The 15,395-nt window shown below is 43.7% G+C and overlaps 1 protein-coding gene across 1 annotated transcript in view; it reads left to right on the top strand.

Annotated features, from left to right (window-relative positions):
- Window positions 1-4,766, top strand: part of Slc25a43 (solute carrier family 25 member 43) — a 35,264-nt gene extending 30,498 nt beyond the window's left edge. Inside the window, exons 4-5 of the mRNA XM_048336726.1 lie at window positions 2,398-2,532; window positions 4,067-4,766. Of these exons, the coding sequence (XP_048192683.1) occupies window positions 2,398-2,532; window positions 4,067-4,267 (336 nt within the window). The 3' untranslated portion in view covers window positions 4,268-4,766. The remainder of the gene's footprint in view (window positions 1-2,397; window positions 2,533-4,066) is intronic.
- The last annotated feature ends 10,629 nt before the right edge of the window (window positions 4,767-15,395 follow it).

Here is a 15,395-nt window from a genome sequence, read left to right as displayed (position 1 = left end):
AGTGTCACAGACTTTCCTGCCCAGACTGGCTTTGAACCACAATCCTTAGATCTCAGCCTCCTCAGGAGCTAGTATTACAGTCTTGAGTCACCAGCATATGGCTTTTACTTTTACTTTTACTGTCCAATAGAGGAACAGAAAGATGTGATTCAGATATTTAAAGTTTAAATGGCTTAGAAATATCAATAGACTTATAAAATGCAAGTATATGTTTCTGAATATTCAATCTTGAAATGTAGACATAGGCACATAGTTGAGAAGAAGAACGTGCAGATGCTGAGAATGAAACCCAGGACCTCATACATGCAAAGCATGCACTCTCCGAGTTACACTCCCACACACTAATCATTTTACCTCTAGCTCCAATTAACCACAGAAAGCCAGAAGTGGAGCTGTAGGCCAGGTGACTGTGGCTCATACCTGTAATCCTAGCTCCTTAGGAAGCTGAGATCTGAGCGTGGTGGTTGGAAGTCAGCCCAGCCAAGAAAGTCCATGAGACTCTTATCTGAAATTAACAACTGGCAACAGGAAGTGGAGCTGGGGATCAAACTGGTAGAGCACTAACCTTGAGCAGAAAAAGCTCAGGGACAGTGCCCAGGCCCTGAATTCAAGTCCCAGGACTGACAAAGGAAAAAAAAAAGAGAAATGCATTGTCCTTATAAATTGACACATTGAATTGAAACTCCTTTATACAACTAAAGATACTATTTTTTAAAGAGTAATAGATGATATCAAAAAGTAAACAGGGGCTGGGGATATGGCCTAGTGGGAAGGGTGCTTGCCTCATATTCCCCAGCACCCCATATATAGAAAACGGCCAGAAGTGGCGCTGTGGCTCAAGTGGCAGAGTGCTAACCTTGAGTAAAAAGAAGCCAGGGACAGTGCTCAGGCCCTGAGTCCAAGGCCCAGGACTGGCAAAAAAAAAAAAAAAAAAAAAAAAAAGTAAACGGTATACTTAACTGTGTAAGTCTGATAGGCAAGCTATTGTAATCACTGTAGCTTTTATTGAATGAGGAAAGTAGTTGCTGGGGATTATGAATAGAAAAGTGGCACCATGTAACTTTTGTTTTGACAGGATCATTTTGGGTGCTTCCAAGAAAGAACTGTCATCATAGCAGATAGGTAGCAGAACTGAAAATGTCTTGGGCTGTGAGTCTTCATTCTAAAACCCTCAGATGGCCCACACCCAACACCCCTAATTGTCCTAAGGGCCCATACTCTGGACCTAGGAAAAGTCAAAATAAGGACTAAATTTCTAGCCTGGGCAAGTGGGTTTAGGTAAAAAACTGTAGGAGCAGGTTTTCTGTTTGGTGCATTTCAGGGTGGAAACTTCAGGGGTTAGACATTCAAAGGAAGATGAACAGTTGACAAATCGTGGAGATGGGAGGAAAGGTGAGAACTGGAGATACACTTGGCAGTCATCAGCACCCAAAAGAGAAAATGAAATCAGAGTAAAAGCTTAGAGTGCACGGAAGACACTAAAGTTCTTCATGGGGGGGAGGGGGGCATGGAAGCCTCTCCAAGATGATGATTCTGCAGGAAGTGAGGAATGAATTGTGTGGATGTGTCTGCACAGGGCCTGAGGCTGCTTCCGTTTTCTCCAGAGAACTCAGCAGCTGTTAATAAATTACCTAGGATGCGGGTGCGGCTGGACCAGGGTGAGCCGTCCAGTGACAGTGCATAATGAGAGCCCTAATCATCACTTTGGATAGGAGAGTGAAGAGGTGGAAGTCTGGAAAATGCTAAAGGGAACAGATGAATGCCAGCATCTGTTTGCTCCCTGCCCTGTAACATCTATACCAACCCCCACTCGGTTGCTTCCCAGGGGAGGGATTTATGAAGAGGCAGGAGGACCCTGGGGAAAGTTCAGGGCACACAAACCCTTGTCATTTCCAGAGGGTGCAGTCGGGGAAAGAATGTCAGAACAAAATCCAATCTGTTTCCTACGCCTGCTTTCTTCTAAGCAAAAATAGACCACAAAGGCTGGGAATATGGCCTAGTGGTAAAGTGCTCGCCTCCTATATATGAAGCCCTGGGTTCGATCCCTCAGTACCACATATATAGAAAAAGCTGGAAGTGAGGCTGTGGCTCAAGAGGTAGAGTGCTAGCCGTGAGCAAAAAGAAGCCAGGGACAGTGCTTGGGCTCTTGTTCAAGCTACAGGACTGACAAAAAAAATAGACCACAAATAGGAGAACAGGGTGTGGAGGTTTAATTCTAAGCCCACGGAAGTAGATAAAGCCCAAGACAATCATTCCTTGCTATGGTCTAGGCCAAGCCCATAGCATCCACACTTGACACCCCCCACCACACCTCCACACCCCCAGCCCCCATCCCCTCCTCTGACATTTCTTTCCTAGTGTGGAAATCACCTTCTCCAACCTTCTATTTCCTACCAGGCTCAGAGTCCCTACCTCCCCCACTATGGAGGAGTGGATGTCCATTTCTCAGGAGCAGTGGACTGCTTCCGGCAGATCGTGAAGACCCAGGGGGTACTGGGGCTCTGGAATGGATTGACAGCCAACTTACTGAAGGTGAGAGGTGGTTGTTCTACTGTTCCCCTGCCTCTTCCATTTGTACCCATACCTTTGACCCACATCTCAGTGATGAGTTGTCATGGAAACACCCCATCTAGCACTTCCGGTGGCACAGGGCCTAGGGATTCAAGCTGGCTATTGACCCTGAAGACATGGAACCTGCTTGGTGGTAGGTATTTTACACCCTGTTTGTTTTTGTTTTTTTTGGGGGGGTGGGGGAGGGTGTCAGTCACAGGGCTTGAACTCAGGGCCCAAGTGCTGTCCTTGGTCTTTAGTTCAAAACTAGTGCTCTACCACTGAAACACAGCTCTACTTCTGGCTTTTTCTAAGTAGTTTTAGTAGAGAATTGAGTCTCATGGACTTTCCTTCCTGGGCTAGCTTCAAACCATAGACCTCAGATCTCAGGCTCCTGAGTAGCTAGGATTATAGGTATGAGTCACTAGTGCCCGGCTTTGTATGCTATCCTAAAGGAGCTGAACATTTAGTCTAGAGGTCCCTAACATGGATTTAGGAACCCCAAGGAGAGCCCAAATTCAATACTAAAATTGCAATTGTGTTTGTATGCATCATATTCCCAAAAACCTCCATGAGCAAAAACTTAAGGTTAAGAGCTCTGGGCTGTAGGATTGACCCCTACCCCATTTCCCCAGTCGCATACAGACACCAGGCAAAACCTCAGGCACAGGTGAACTTGCTTTGATGTATAGGCAGAGCAATTCACCTTAAGCCCAGCCGTAAACATTCCTTTGTGGGCCAAATGGACAAACTCCCAAGTTCCTAGACCTAGTGGCTCCTTCATTAGCCTCTGCCTCCTTGCTCAGACCCCATATAAGCCTGGTCCCAAATTCACCCCCTCCCACAACCTCTAAACCTACAGGAAGGTCTGTGCCCCTCACTGTTCCTTAATAAACAGTCCTCGCCTGTTGATGATGGAGTCTGGCCTATTCCTTTTCCATTCTCCTCCATTTTCCTAACATGGGCTACCCTCATACTAACTGCCATTCCAAGCAATTCCAATCAGGGCCAGCAGATAATGATAGAAAATGTCAGATCGTCCCCATGCGTATACATCTAGGCCCACTTCTGTCTTCGAATGGCTCTGTCAGCCCTCTCCCTCCACACTATGCCAGCCTTCATTTTACCATTTTTGGTGTGCCAGTCCTGGGGCTTGACTGAGGGCTTGAGTGCTCTTTCCGGACTATTTCACGCAAGCCTAGCACTCTGCCACTTGAACCACAGCTCCACTTTCAAGTTTTTGGTGATTCGTTGGACATAAGGGTTTCAGGGACTTTCCTGCCAGGGCTGATTTTGAACTATCATCCTCAGATCTCAGCCTGATGAGTAGCTAGGAGAACAGATGTGAGCCACTTGAACTTGGATTCCTTTTACCATTTTGTCTGATTTCCAAAAGAATTCCTTATAGTATTGCCCACAGTTCTTATCTCATTTTACCCTCATCTAACTTGCAATTCAAAACATGAATCACTTCTTTCTAAGAGTTTAATACGATTTTCACTTTCTGTTCGAACAGGTGGTTCCCTATTTTGGAGTCATGTTTAGCACTTTTGAGTTCTTCAAGAGAATCTTTCTTTACCAAAATGGTTATATCATGTCTCCTCTGAGCTATAAATTGACCCCAGGAGTGGACCAAAGCTTGAAGCCCCAAGAATTACGGGAAATCAAGAAGTTCTTCAAAACTGGAAAACTGAAATCTAGAAAACCAACTCTGTGAAGTCAAAATGGCAACGACAGTACCAGTGCACTGGCTGAAGGCGTGTGATCACAGACCAGTGTATCCATATTGTGCGTGTGAGGAGTAATGATCAGGGCCATCCATATTGATGTCCCTGAGAACACCTAAGCTAGGAAGTTTTCCAACACGAGTGGGTCACAATGGCATCCCACCAGACTGTATAAGCAAAACCCAGTGATCATAAATATACAATAGCCTTGAAAAAGAAACAGGACAGCAAAAAAAAAAAAAGAACATGGTGTGATATTTCAGAGCAACTTGCGTGGGAATGTGCAGTCCTGCGCTCAGCCCCAACGTAACTCTCAGACCATACAGAGCCCTCCTAAGTGCTCCTCACTTGCACCCATGGCCTCCCCTTGCAGTTATTCTAGGTTGACTTTAGAGAACATCCATCACAGTGTATAGTTTAGGCGTTATCATGAACAAGATGGGAAAAAAATTACAACTTGTCTTCTGGGTCTTTTTTTTCTTTTTTTTTTTTTTTGTCAGTCCTGGGCCTTAAACTCAGATCCTGAGCACTGTCCCTGGCTTCTTTTGCTCAAGACTAGCACTCTACCACTAGAGCCACAGCGCCACTTGTGGCCTTTTCTATATATGTGGTACCAGGGAATCAAACCCATGGCTTCATGTACTTGAGGCAAGCACTCTTGCCACTAGGCCACATTCCCAGCCCATGACTTCTGTGTCTTGGAGACAGTGTTTCACTGTGGAGCCAGGCTGACCTTGAGGGAGACATCCTCCTGCTCCAGCCGGTCCAGTGTGGGATTTCTGCTCAAGTGTTGCCACTTGTAGCTGACAATGCTAAAGGCAGGCACTGGTGGCTCATCCCCCTACTCCTAGCTAGTCCAGAGGCTGAAATCTGAAGATCAATGTTAAAGCCAACCTAGGCAGAAAAATCTATAAGACTCTTACCTCCAATTAACTAGCAAAAAAAACCAATAGCGGATTTGGGGCTGAAGTAGTAGAGTGCCAGCCTTAAGCAAAAAATAAAAGCTAAGGGACAGCATGCAGGCCCTGAGTTCAAACCGCAGTAGTAGTACACAGATACAAAAGCTATCAGTATTATAGTAAGACTATGGTCCTTTATCGAAATGTAAAGCAGCCAGGGCTTGGGAGCTTTCATTTCAGGAGGCACTTTTTTACCATGAGTCTTTCATTATGCCTCCTACACACATACCTTCTGACTGAAGTCAGGTGCACCTCAGGCCGGTGGCTTCTCTGCCTTTTCACCTTGCTTGGCAAGTCTACACAAAAAATGAATTATTTAGTCATCTTGCATTACTCTCACAAATGTCCCAGTTGCCTAGAAAGGATTCAGTGGACCATTTGACACACATACCCAACCAAATGCAGTGGAATGAAAACACTGTAGACTCATTATCTGTACTGGAATGTTTTGTTCTTAAATGAATTTCAAGAGTGTTCCACCTGAAGAGGTGAAAGACATGGCTCAAATGGTAGAGCGTATTACCTAGCAACCACCAGGCCCTGAGTTCAATCCCCAGTGCTACCAAAAACAAACAAACATTGTCCTACCTATGTAAAATTTATATAACTGTATCTTTTAAATCAGGTTGTTAGGCATACAGCATGCTTTTTTGTGTGTCTCACACACCCACTCAGATTTTCAGTGTGTTGAAAGTATTTTTCTATTAAACATCCTTTCCAAAATTAAAAAAAAAAGTGTATTGGTCATTTATTAGTAATCAGAACTATGAAATTATACTTAAATACCTAAGTGATCAGACTTTAAGCTCTCAGAAATGTGTCCTCTAACTATACCAAAATAACTCAGTTCTCTTATCTCTGGAACAGACTGAACTTTACAAGAAAAGGCTGTTGATGCTCACATGAAAACCTCATCTAATGCTCAGTCTGTTAGCATTCAATAACAAGTATTTCATGCAGAATGAATAGCTCATACCTCTTCATTCCCCTTAAAGCAAATTTTTCATAAAGTTCTTCAAAAGCTGCAAAAATAGCTCTATAAATGCTAACATTCCAACCTCAGTTTATAAACCACATAGCACATCTTCTATCTACTTCTCCTAGTGCCTGGATTTGAGTTCATAGTCTCACTGTCTTACTTGGCCTTACTTACTCAGCTGGCACTCTCCAACTTGAGCCAGGCGTCCAGAATGGCTGTTTGCTGGTTAATTGGGGAATTGAGTCCTTTGCAATTTTCTGCCTAGGGTAGCTTTGATCAGAATCCTCATGATCTCAGTCTCTTGACTAGCTAGATCTGTGTATTTTTCTAGAACTAACTGAAATGACTACGAGTGACAGGAATGTTTTCTGTGCTGCAGTATTAAGTATTTTCAATAAACTAAAGCAAGGAAATGAATAAGCCCTGGTTTCTGTAATTTCAGAGCTATTTCATTTTTGGTCGGTTGTGAGGCTTGAACTCAGGGCCTGGATGCTGTCCCTGAGTTCTTTTGGCTCAAGGCTAGTGCTGTATCACTTGGAGCCATTGCGTCACTTCTGGTTTTTCAGTGGTTACTTGGAGATAAGAGTCTCCTGAGAACTTTCCTGCCCAATCTGGCTTTCCAACCACCATCCTCAGCTCTCAGTATCTGAGTAGCTAGGATTACAGGCATGAGCCACCAGCGCCTGGCTCAGAACAATTCTTTAAGACTAGATATGTTCCTAAAGTGAACTTAAGGCTGGCTGGCTGACTTTCTCTCTCTCCTTTTTTCCCCTCTGCACTGGGTGTTGAACCTAGGGTCTTCCATTTTAGCCATGTCCCCAGTTGTTTTGTTTTATATAGTGTTGTTTGTGATCTCTTCAAACTCGGTTTTTCTGCTTCCATTTTCCATGAAGCTGCTGTGTTTATTTTCTTACAGATATAAGGGAGTATTCTGCTTTCCTGATTTTTTTTGGTGGTAGTGGAGTTTGAACCCACAGCCTTCCTCTTGCTAGATAGGCACTCTACCACTAACCTCTAACCCTAACCTTCCTATTTCACATCTACCAGGGCTCCACACACATGAGAATGATAAAGAAATATGATGTCATATTTACCCAGGAGTAACTTAGTTTTAAGGAATCAAACATAACATGAAATGATTAGGATTACAAAGCAAACATGAGCCACGGCATTGATAATATAATCTTGCTGACAAGATTTTCAAGGAGTTGCTGAACAATCAGAGATCAGCACCAGAGACAGGCTAGACAGAGGCTCTTGGAGATAAGGAGTTTTTTTTTAATGTTTTATTTATTTTTATTTTTGCCAGTCCTGGGGTTTGAACTCCGGGCCTGAGCACTGTCCTTGGCTTCTTTTTGCTCAAGGCTAGCACTCTACCACTTGAGCCATAGTCCCAACTTCTGGCTTTATTCTATAGATGTGGTGCTGAGGAATTGAACCCAGGGCTTCATGTATATGAGGCGAGCACTTTGCCACTAGGCCATATTTCCAGCCCGAGAGAAGGAGTCTTGAATAAAATTCTCTGAGACTACAGGCATGCACGCCACACAGTATTCAGGCAGGAGAGAGAGGTTTATTACCAAACTGCTGGCCTGTGGCTGAGATGATGTATGGCGGGAGACAAGGGAGAACCTCCCTGCCTTATCTAGGGCAGGGGCGGGGGGGTGTGGCCAAGTGGATTAGGATGTGACCTCAGGGAAGGGGGAGGTAACTGCCAAGTAACTGGGTGGAGACTTAAGTGGGAGCGTCTGCACGGAACCCTCTGGGTGGATCTTATTTGAACCACCATACCCTACAGTTAAACTGAGGTTTTTGTTTTGTTTTTTTTGACAGGCCTGGGGCTTGGACTCAGGGCCTGAGCACTGTCCCTTAGCTTCTTTTTGCTCAAGGCTAGCACTCTACCACTTGAGCCACAGCGCCACTTCGCACCACTTCCAGCTTTTTCTGTTTATGTGGTGCTGAGGAATCAAACTCAGGACTTCATGCATACAAGGCAAGCACTCTACCACTAAGCCACCTTCCCAGTCCCTTAAATTGAGTTTTGAAAGATCTGAATAAGCAGTGTCACAGAGGAAGGACTTAGCAGTCACAAAAGTGGGAGCACGCCAAGGGTGCTTGGGTAAGAAGACTGGCTTCAGGCATTCATTCCACAGCTGCTGGGTACTGTGAGTACAGTACAAATAAGGCTAAGACAAATAAGGTCTTGCGGTCCTACAGCTTATGGACATCCTAGCAATAGTGGTAGTGAATAAACAAGCAAATAAAACTGGGCACCTGTGGCTCACGCCTGTAATCCTTGCTACTCAGGAGGCTGAGATCTGTGGATTGCACTTTGAAGGCAGCTCTGGCGGGAAAGTCTGAGTCTCTTACCTCCAGTTAACCACCAAAACACCAAGAGAGCCTGTGGCTCAAGCGGTAGAGCTCCAGCCTGCAGCAGAAAAATTAAGGGACAGTGCTCGGGCTGTGGGTTCAAGCCCCAGTACCAAGACACACACACACACACACACACACACACACACACACACACACACACGTAAATGAATCCGTAAACTGGATAATCCATTGCAATGTTTTGAGAGGAATAAACAGTGCTTTAGCAGAGGGCTGGCTGGAAGAATGAAAGCCTTTAAATCAAGGAGCTACAGAAGCCACTCTGAGAGTTGAGCCCTGGAGGCTGAGGGCACAGCCATAGAAAGTAGGAAGAAGGGCGTTGGGGAAGAGGGAAGACTGGGTATACATTTTGGTGAATAGACTTTGGTAGAACTCTTGGTGAACAGAAAGGAGACCCGTGGCCCCAGTGTGCTAAGGGAGAATGAACGGCGAACAAGCGCTTCCTCCTGGGTTCCTCTGCAGAACTAGGAATGGAAGCCAAGGCCTCACACCTGCTAGGCTAGGGCTCCACTACTGAGCCACCTTGCCAGCTCAGAAGAGTCAGATCTGGCTGTGAAAGCCAGAGCAACAAGTTCGATGTTGTTCTAAGTGCTGTGAGAAAGAGTAAAGGTTTCTAAGCAGAAAAGCAATATAATCTGATTTTCATAGTTAACCTATGGCCAAATTCTTTTGCTTAGCAAATCGAGATGACAATCACTTGCCCCAAGATTCATCACTTTCATTTTCTTTATTGAAGGTCAGACTCATTGCTTCCTCTTCCTCTTCCCCTTCCCCCTCCTCCTTCCCTCCTCCTCTTTGTCCTCTCCCTTCTTCTCCTCCTCCTTCCCCTGACTTTTTTTTTTGGTCAAGGCTAGTGCTCTACCACTTGAGCCACAGCTCCACTTCTGGTTTTTTTAGAGATAACAGTCACAGACTTTCCTGCCCTGCTAGCTTCCAACCTTGATCCTCAGATCTCAGCTTCCTGAGTAGTTAGGACTCCAGGCATGGACTACTGGTACCCAGCTAAAGGTTTAGCCCAGGCTGGTCTTGAACTCATTGTCCTCTTGCCTCATCCTCCTCGATTACCAGTGTGTGCCACCTATGGTCAGTTGCTTTTATTTTGCCAGTCTTGGGGCTTGAACTCGGGGCCTGAGCACTGTCCCTGGCTTCTTTTTGCTCAAGGCTAGCACTCTACCACTTGAGCCACAGCGCCACTTCTGGCCGTTTTCTGTATATGTTGTGCTGGGGAATCAAACTCCAGGGCTTCATGTATGCTAGGCAAGCACTCTTGCCACTAGGCCACATTCCCAGCCCAAAGTTTCTCATTCCTATGAGACAACAGACAGAATTTATGAGATATGCTCCCAGCAGGAATTTAGATGATCTTTGATTATGAAAGCCATTTTTGTCTCTGTGACAATTTTATGAAAGACTGTCCAAATGTTTTGTTTATGTGAGCATCTTCTATACTTTCACAATTACAATCACTTTCATTTCTCCTTTTTTATGTGATACTTAGCTTTGAATTCAGGGCCTGAGTATCTGCCAGCATGCTTACCACTTGAGACAGCCCTTCGCTGTTTTAAAAATTGGAGTGTCATGGACTTTTCTACCTTGGCTGCCTTCGAACTGTGATCCTCCAGTTCTCAGCCTTCTGAGTAGCTAGGATTACAGATATGATCAACCTATCCCTTTCATTCATGTGTGTGCATGTTGGGGTTTGAACTCAGAGCCTTCTGCTCTCCCTTGACTTTTTTGTTCATGACTAGTGCTTTACCACTACAGTCACAACTACAGTTCTGCCTTTTTGATGGTTAATTGCAAGAAAGAGTCTTTTGGATTTGTCTGCCTGAGACTTCACCTTCCTGAGTAAATTGAGATTACAAAAATGAGCCACTGGCACTCAGTTTCCCTTTTTTTGTGCTAGTCCTAGAGCTTTAACTCAGGGCCTGTGCATTGTCCCTGAGCTATTAGCCTTCTAGCACTTGAGCCACACCTCCACTTCCAGCTTTTGGGTGGTTAATTAGAAATAAGTCTCACACATTTTCCTGCCTGAGCTGGCTTTGAACTGCAATCCTCAGATCTCAGCCTCCTGAGTAGCTAGGATTACAGGCATGAGCCACCAGTATCGGGCTTTCCCTTTTATTCTTTTTTTTTTCTTATTTATTGTCAAAGTGATGTACAGAGAGGTTACAGTTTCATACATTAGGCTTTAGATACATTTCTTGTAGTTTGTTACCTCCTCCCTCCTTTCCCTTTCATTCTTGAAGAATGTGTTTCACATTGCAGCCAATGAATTCCTGCTTTTATCTTTTTGCTATATTACTGCTCTCTTATCCTCTGTTTTCTATTTCTGTAACACAGGTTGACTCTTCTTTTCCAGAAGTCTGCCAAGTCTCATTCTACAGAGTGTGAACAATGCCTATAAAGTTGTGCTTTCCTGTTTATATTAAAATATTACATTCATTTTATTATCTATATACTGGGTGTTGGTACATAGATATCTATGGCCCAAAGTATTGCTTCTGAGTCTCTCCTTTTTTGTGAGAGTTACTGGGCATTTTTCTTACCTTTACTTCCCCTTTCTTTTTTATACTTGTAGTCCTATAGCTCCCCAAAATTCCATAGTTACTAACACAGAGTCCGCACTGACTCACAAGAGAAATGAGTTCCTTATGAATTGACCAAACATACATCATTAACAGTATGATCATCATTATAATTAATATTATTCTCTATTCTCCTGGGATCTTGCTTCTGATCTCTTTTTCTTTTAGACTTTTTAACATTCACACATTAATTTTGCAACAGTTTTACAAAGGGGTTGATAGCTACAATGTATAAGGAAATTCCAAAAGTTCCATAGCAACAATAATAATAATCCCATTTGAAAATGGACAATAGACCTACATAGACGTTTCCCAAAAGAAGATATACAAATGACCAACAAGTACCGAAAAAGACTTTAGTGGGGCTTGGAATGTGGTAGAGTGCTTGCCTAGCATGCATGAAGCCCTGGGTTCAATTCCTCAGTACCACATAAACAGCAAAATCCAGAAGTGGTTCTGTGGCTCAAGTTATAGAGTGCTTGCCTTGAGCAAAAGAAGCTCAGGGGCAGTGCCCAGGCCCTGAGTTCAAGCCCCGGGACTGGGGAAAAAAAGAAAGGAAAAGAAAGAAAAAGACTTTAGCAAACCAAAAGAACACTGAGAGTCTGTATCACCCCAGTCAGAATGCCTATCATGAAAAAGAACAAACAACAACAAATGTTGGTGAGACTAGTGGGAATGTAAATTAGTCCAACCACTTTGGAAATCAGAATGGCGGTTCCTCAAAAGAAAAGCAACAACCTGTTCTGTGACATATATCCAATGGAATGTAAGTCAATCCACTACAGAAGCACCTGCACAGTAATGTTTGTCACAGCACTATTCACAGTACATGGATATATGAAAATAGAATAGCAAAATCCACCAAAAACAGGTCCTCCTGTAATGGAGGGAGGGACACAGAAATGGAGGGACACAGGGTGAACAAATGCAGCAATGATCCTCACTAGACATTAAGTTGAAAATGAACTCTACAACTTGTGAGAGAGGGGAGGGAAAAACTGCGTGAGAGTATGGGAAGGGGTGACATTGTCCAATAAGAAATGCACTCAATACCTGATTTCTCTGTTAACCCTCTGTACATCACCTTTATAATAGCAATTTAAAAATTAAATTAAAAAAAATACCTTCCCAATTTTCCTGATCTAAACCTCTCAAATAAGTAGGACTACAGATGTGAGCCACTGCACACAGATGCCCTGGACATTTTTGAAAGCACCCCAAAGTAGACCTCTGCCTTGGGGGATGAACATGGTAGAGGCAAATAAGAGAGCTCCAGATTATAGTGAATTTAGCAAACTCCTAAGGTGAGTCATGAAGTTGCTTTTAAATGACTCCATTTGTATTTCATTGTCAATAAAACTACACCTAGTCACTCAAGGACACATTCTCTGTTATGATTTTATTGTACATTTAGTGGAGAGAAGGAAATCCAATAGAATAGTACATATGGAAGTACTTTCCACGGTAAGAGCTATGAAATCAAATATGCAAGAGGCACCATGCTCAAAAGGCCAGTGAAGGACCACAGGTAGAAAAGGGGTGTGTGAGTGATTATGAGGTGTACCATTGAGTAATTAACATTTGAGTTGAAAATGTATTAATGGCTGGGTGCTAGTGGCACCTAAGATTACACTTGTAATCCTAGCTATTCAGGACGCTGGAATCTAAGAATTACGGTTCAAAACCAGCAGGAAAGTCTATGAGACACTTAGCTCTAATTAACCAGTAAAAAGCTGAAAGTAGAGCTGTGGCTCAAATGGTAGAGCAGTAGCCTTGAGAAAAAGAAAAAGAACAAAAGAACCCGGTGCCAGTAGCTCACACTTGTAACCCTAGCTACTCCGGAGTCTGAGATTTGAAGATCACCATTTGAGACCAACTCAGGCAGGAAAGTCCATGAGATTCTTGTGTCTAATTTCCCCCCCCCTCTCTCTCTCTCTCTCTCTCTCTCTCTCTCTCTCTCTCTCTCTCTCTCTCTCACACACACACACACACACACACACACACACACACACACACACACACACACACACAGAGAGAGAGAGCAGGAAATGAAGTGGTAGACTGCTAGCCCTGAGCAAAAACAAACAAACTCAGAGACAATGCCCTGCCTGTCCCTGAGGTCAAGGCATAGTTCCGGCATGAAGTAAAGAAAGAGAGGAAGGAAGGGAGGGAGGGAGGGAGGGAGGGAGGGAGGGAGGGAGGGAGGAAGGAAGGAAGGAAGGAAGGAAGGAAGGAAGGAAGGAAGGAAGGAAGGAAGGAAGGAAGGAAGGAAGGAAGGAAGGAGAAAGAAAGGCTCAGGGACATGGCTCAGGTGCTAAGTTCAAGCCCCAGAACCCACAATAACAGCAATGATAATAAGAATAATCCCCTTGTTTTGAACACCTATAGTTTCTGCCCATCGGTCTAGATTTCTGGGGTTCTTTAAAAGACTACGTTGTAGAAGAGGCACCTGCCAGTCCTGGAGGAACCCTAGAATTGGGAGATGTGGAGAAGGAGGGAGAAGGCAGCAAAGGAGAATGAGGAGTAGGCCTGTTGATTCCTTTGGTGTGCACAGGCCTGCTGGCATTTTGCCTCTGGGAATCGAAAAGTCTGGCCCCGAATGGTTCTGCTTCAGTTGCAGGTTTCCACTGTTACCCTTATTTCTGTCAACATTCTTATGATGGTTTAGATGAGAGATTCACATCTGCACTCTCTGTTGTTGTTCTGACCCTAAGGGAAGGCACTCAAGCTTTCAAGGACACATGTGACAAATGATTACCCAAAGCCGGGATTAAGGGGCTCAGTAACACTTGTCCATTAACACAATAAATGCCATCTAAGTCCATTGATTCCTCTAAATATTTTTGGAGTACAGAAATCTCCTCAATCCAAGAGTGCTTGACTTGGGGTCCACGGAGTCAAATGGCAATATAGTTCTTAGTCTTCGTAAGTCATTTAACCTTTTACTACAACATCTCTGTTTAGCTTCTGATTAAAATCATTTTCCCTTCCCCAACCTAGTCCTTTGGGGTGTCCTAGAAAATGGGGTGTAAGGCATACCGCAGTGCCCAGACCCTGCTTCCCACAGTTTCCTCTGGCTTCACAGTAAATCTTCCGAGCAGTGCCAGATCTATGTGAAGTTCATCTTGGTACAGAATGACTCAGGCATCAAGATAATTTTTAATACATTGTTTTTAAAAATCCAAAGTAATGCAAAAGTCACAAAGAACAAATGAAAACTTGAAATAAATGTTGGAAACTTGTACTTCTGAGTGTGTGTATCAGCTCTTATATTAGTACATTCGCTTAAACACCAAAAGCATTTAATTATTAAAGTGGTTTTCTTTTCGTTCTGTAAGCACTTGAAAAAACATTATTTAAATTTAAATAAAATATATATTATTTGTATCATTTGGATTCCAAAGAACACACTTAAAACAATATGTAACCACGTTACTATTTTTGCCATTTTTTAAACCTTGTATTTCTAAAACAAATGAAAACACATTAAAAAAAAAAACACCTTTAATTACAAAACCAGATGTCTAGAGGCAGCAGCGGGTGGCTCACGTGTGTATTCCTAGCTACACAGGAGGATCAAAGTTTGAAACCAAGATAAATCTCTGAGAGTTCCTCTTTAACTAGCCAGCAAAAGCAGGCCTGGAGACATGTTTTAAGTGGTACAGTGGCAGTCAGTGAGCTGATGGAGAGAAGTTACTTACATGAATTTTCTTTTGAGACATGGTCCAGGCTAGCTTTGAACTATCTTAGTAGGCCATGGGGCTACAGTTGAGCTGTGTCTTTTAAATGCTGGCATTACCCGACATGCACAAAGCCATACAACTTGAATGCTTTAAATACTATATGAAGTAGTATTTATCTTGATTGCTGCGAGTTTTTGTAGTGTTCCTTTTGTGTGTATGTGCCAGTCCTAGGGTTTAAAATCAGAGCTTGGGTGCTGTCCCTTAGGTTTTGTGCTAGATGAGTGTTCTACCAATTGAGCCCCAACACAACTCCCCTTCCAGTTTTTTGGTGGTTACTTGAAGAGTCTCAGGGATTTTTCTTGCCTAGATGGGCTTCGAACCAGAAGCTTGGAATCTCAGCTTCCTGAGTAGGTTCCCGCTTTTAGTCATTGTCCCGATGGCTACGCCTGTACAGCAGAGATCCCAGCCGTGGGGGATGGGGTACAACCTCCGGCAGCTCCTCTGTCCCAGCAGGTCAA

Source organism: Perognathus longimembris, chromosome 28, assembly GCF_023159225.1.
Source record: "Perognathus longimembris pacificus isolate PPM17 chromosome 28, ASM2315922v1, whole genome shotgun sequence".
In the NCBI taxonomy this organism is placed as follows: Eukaryota; Metazoa; Chordata; class Mammalia; order Rodentia; family Heteromyidae; genus Perognathus; species Perognathus longimembris.
The sequence above is the reverse complement of the archived record's forward strand: the minus strand, read 5'-3'. Positions and strand labels throughout refer to the sequence as shown.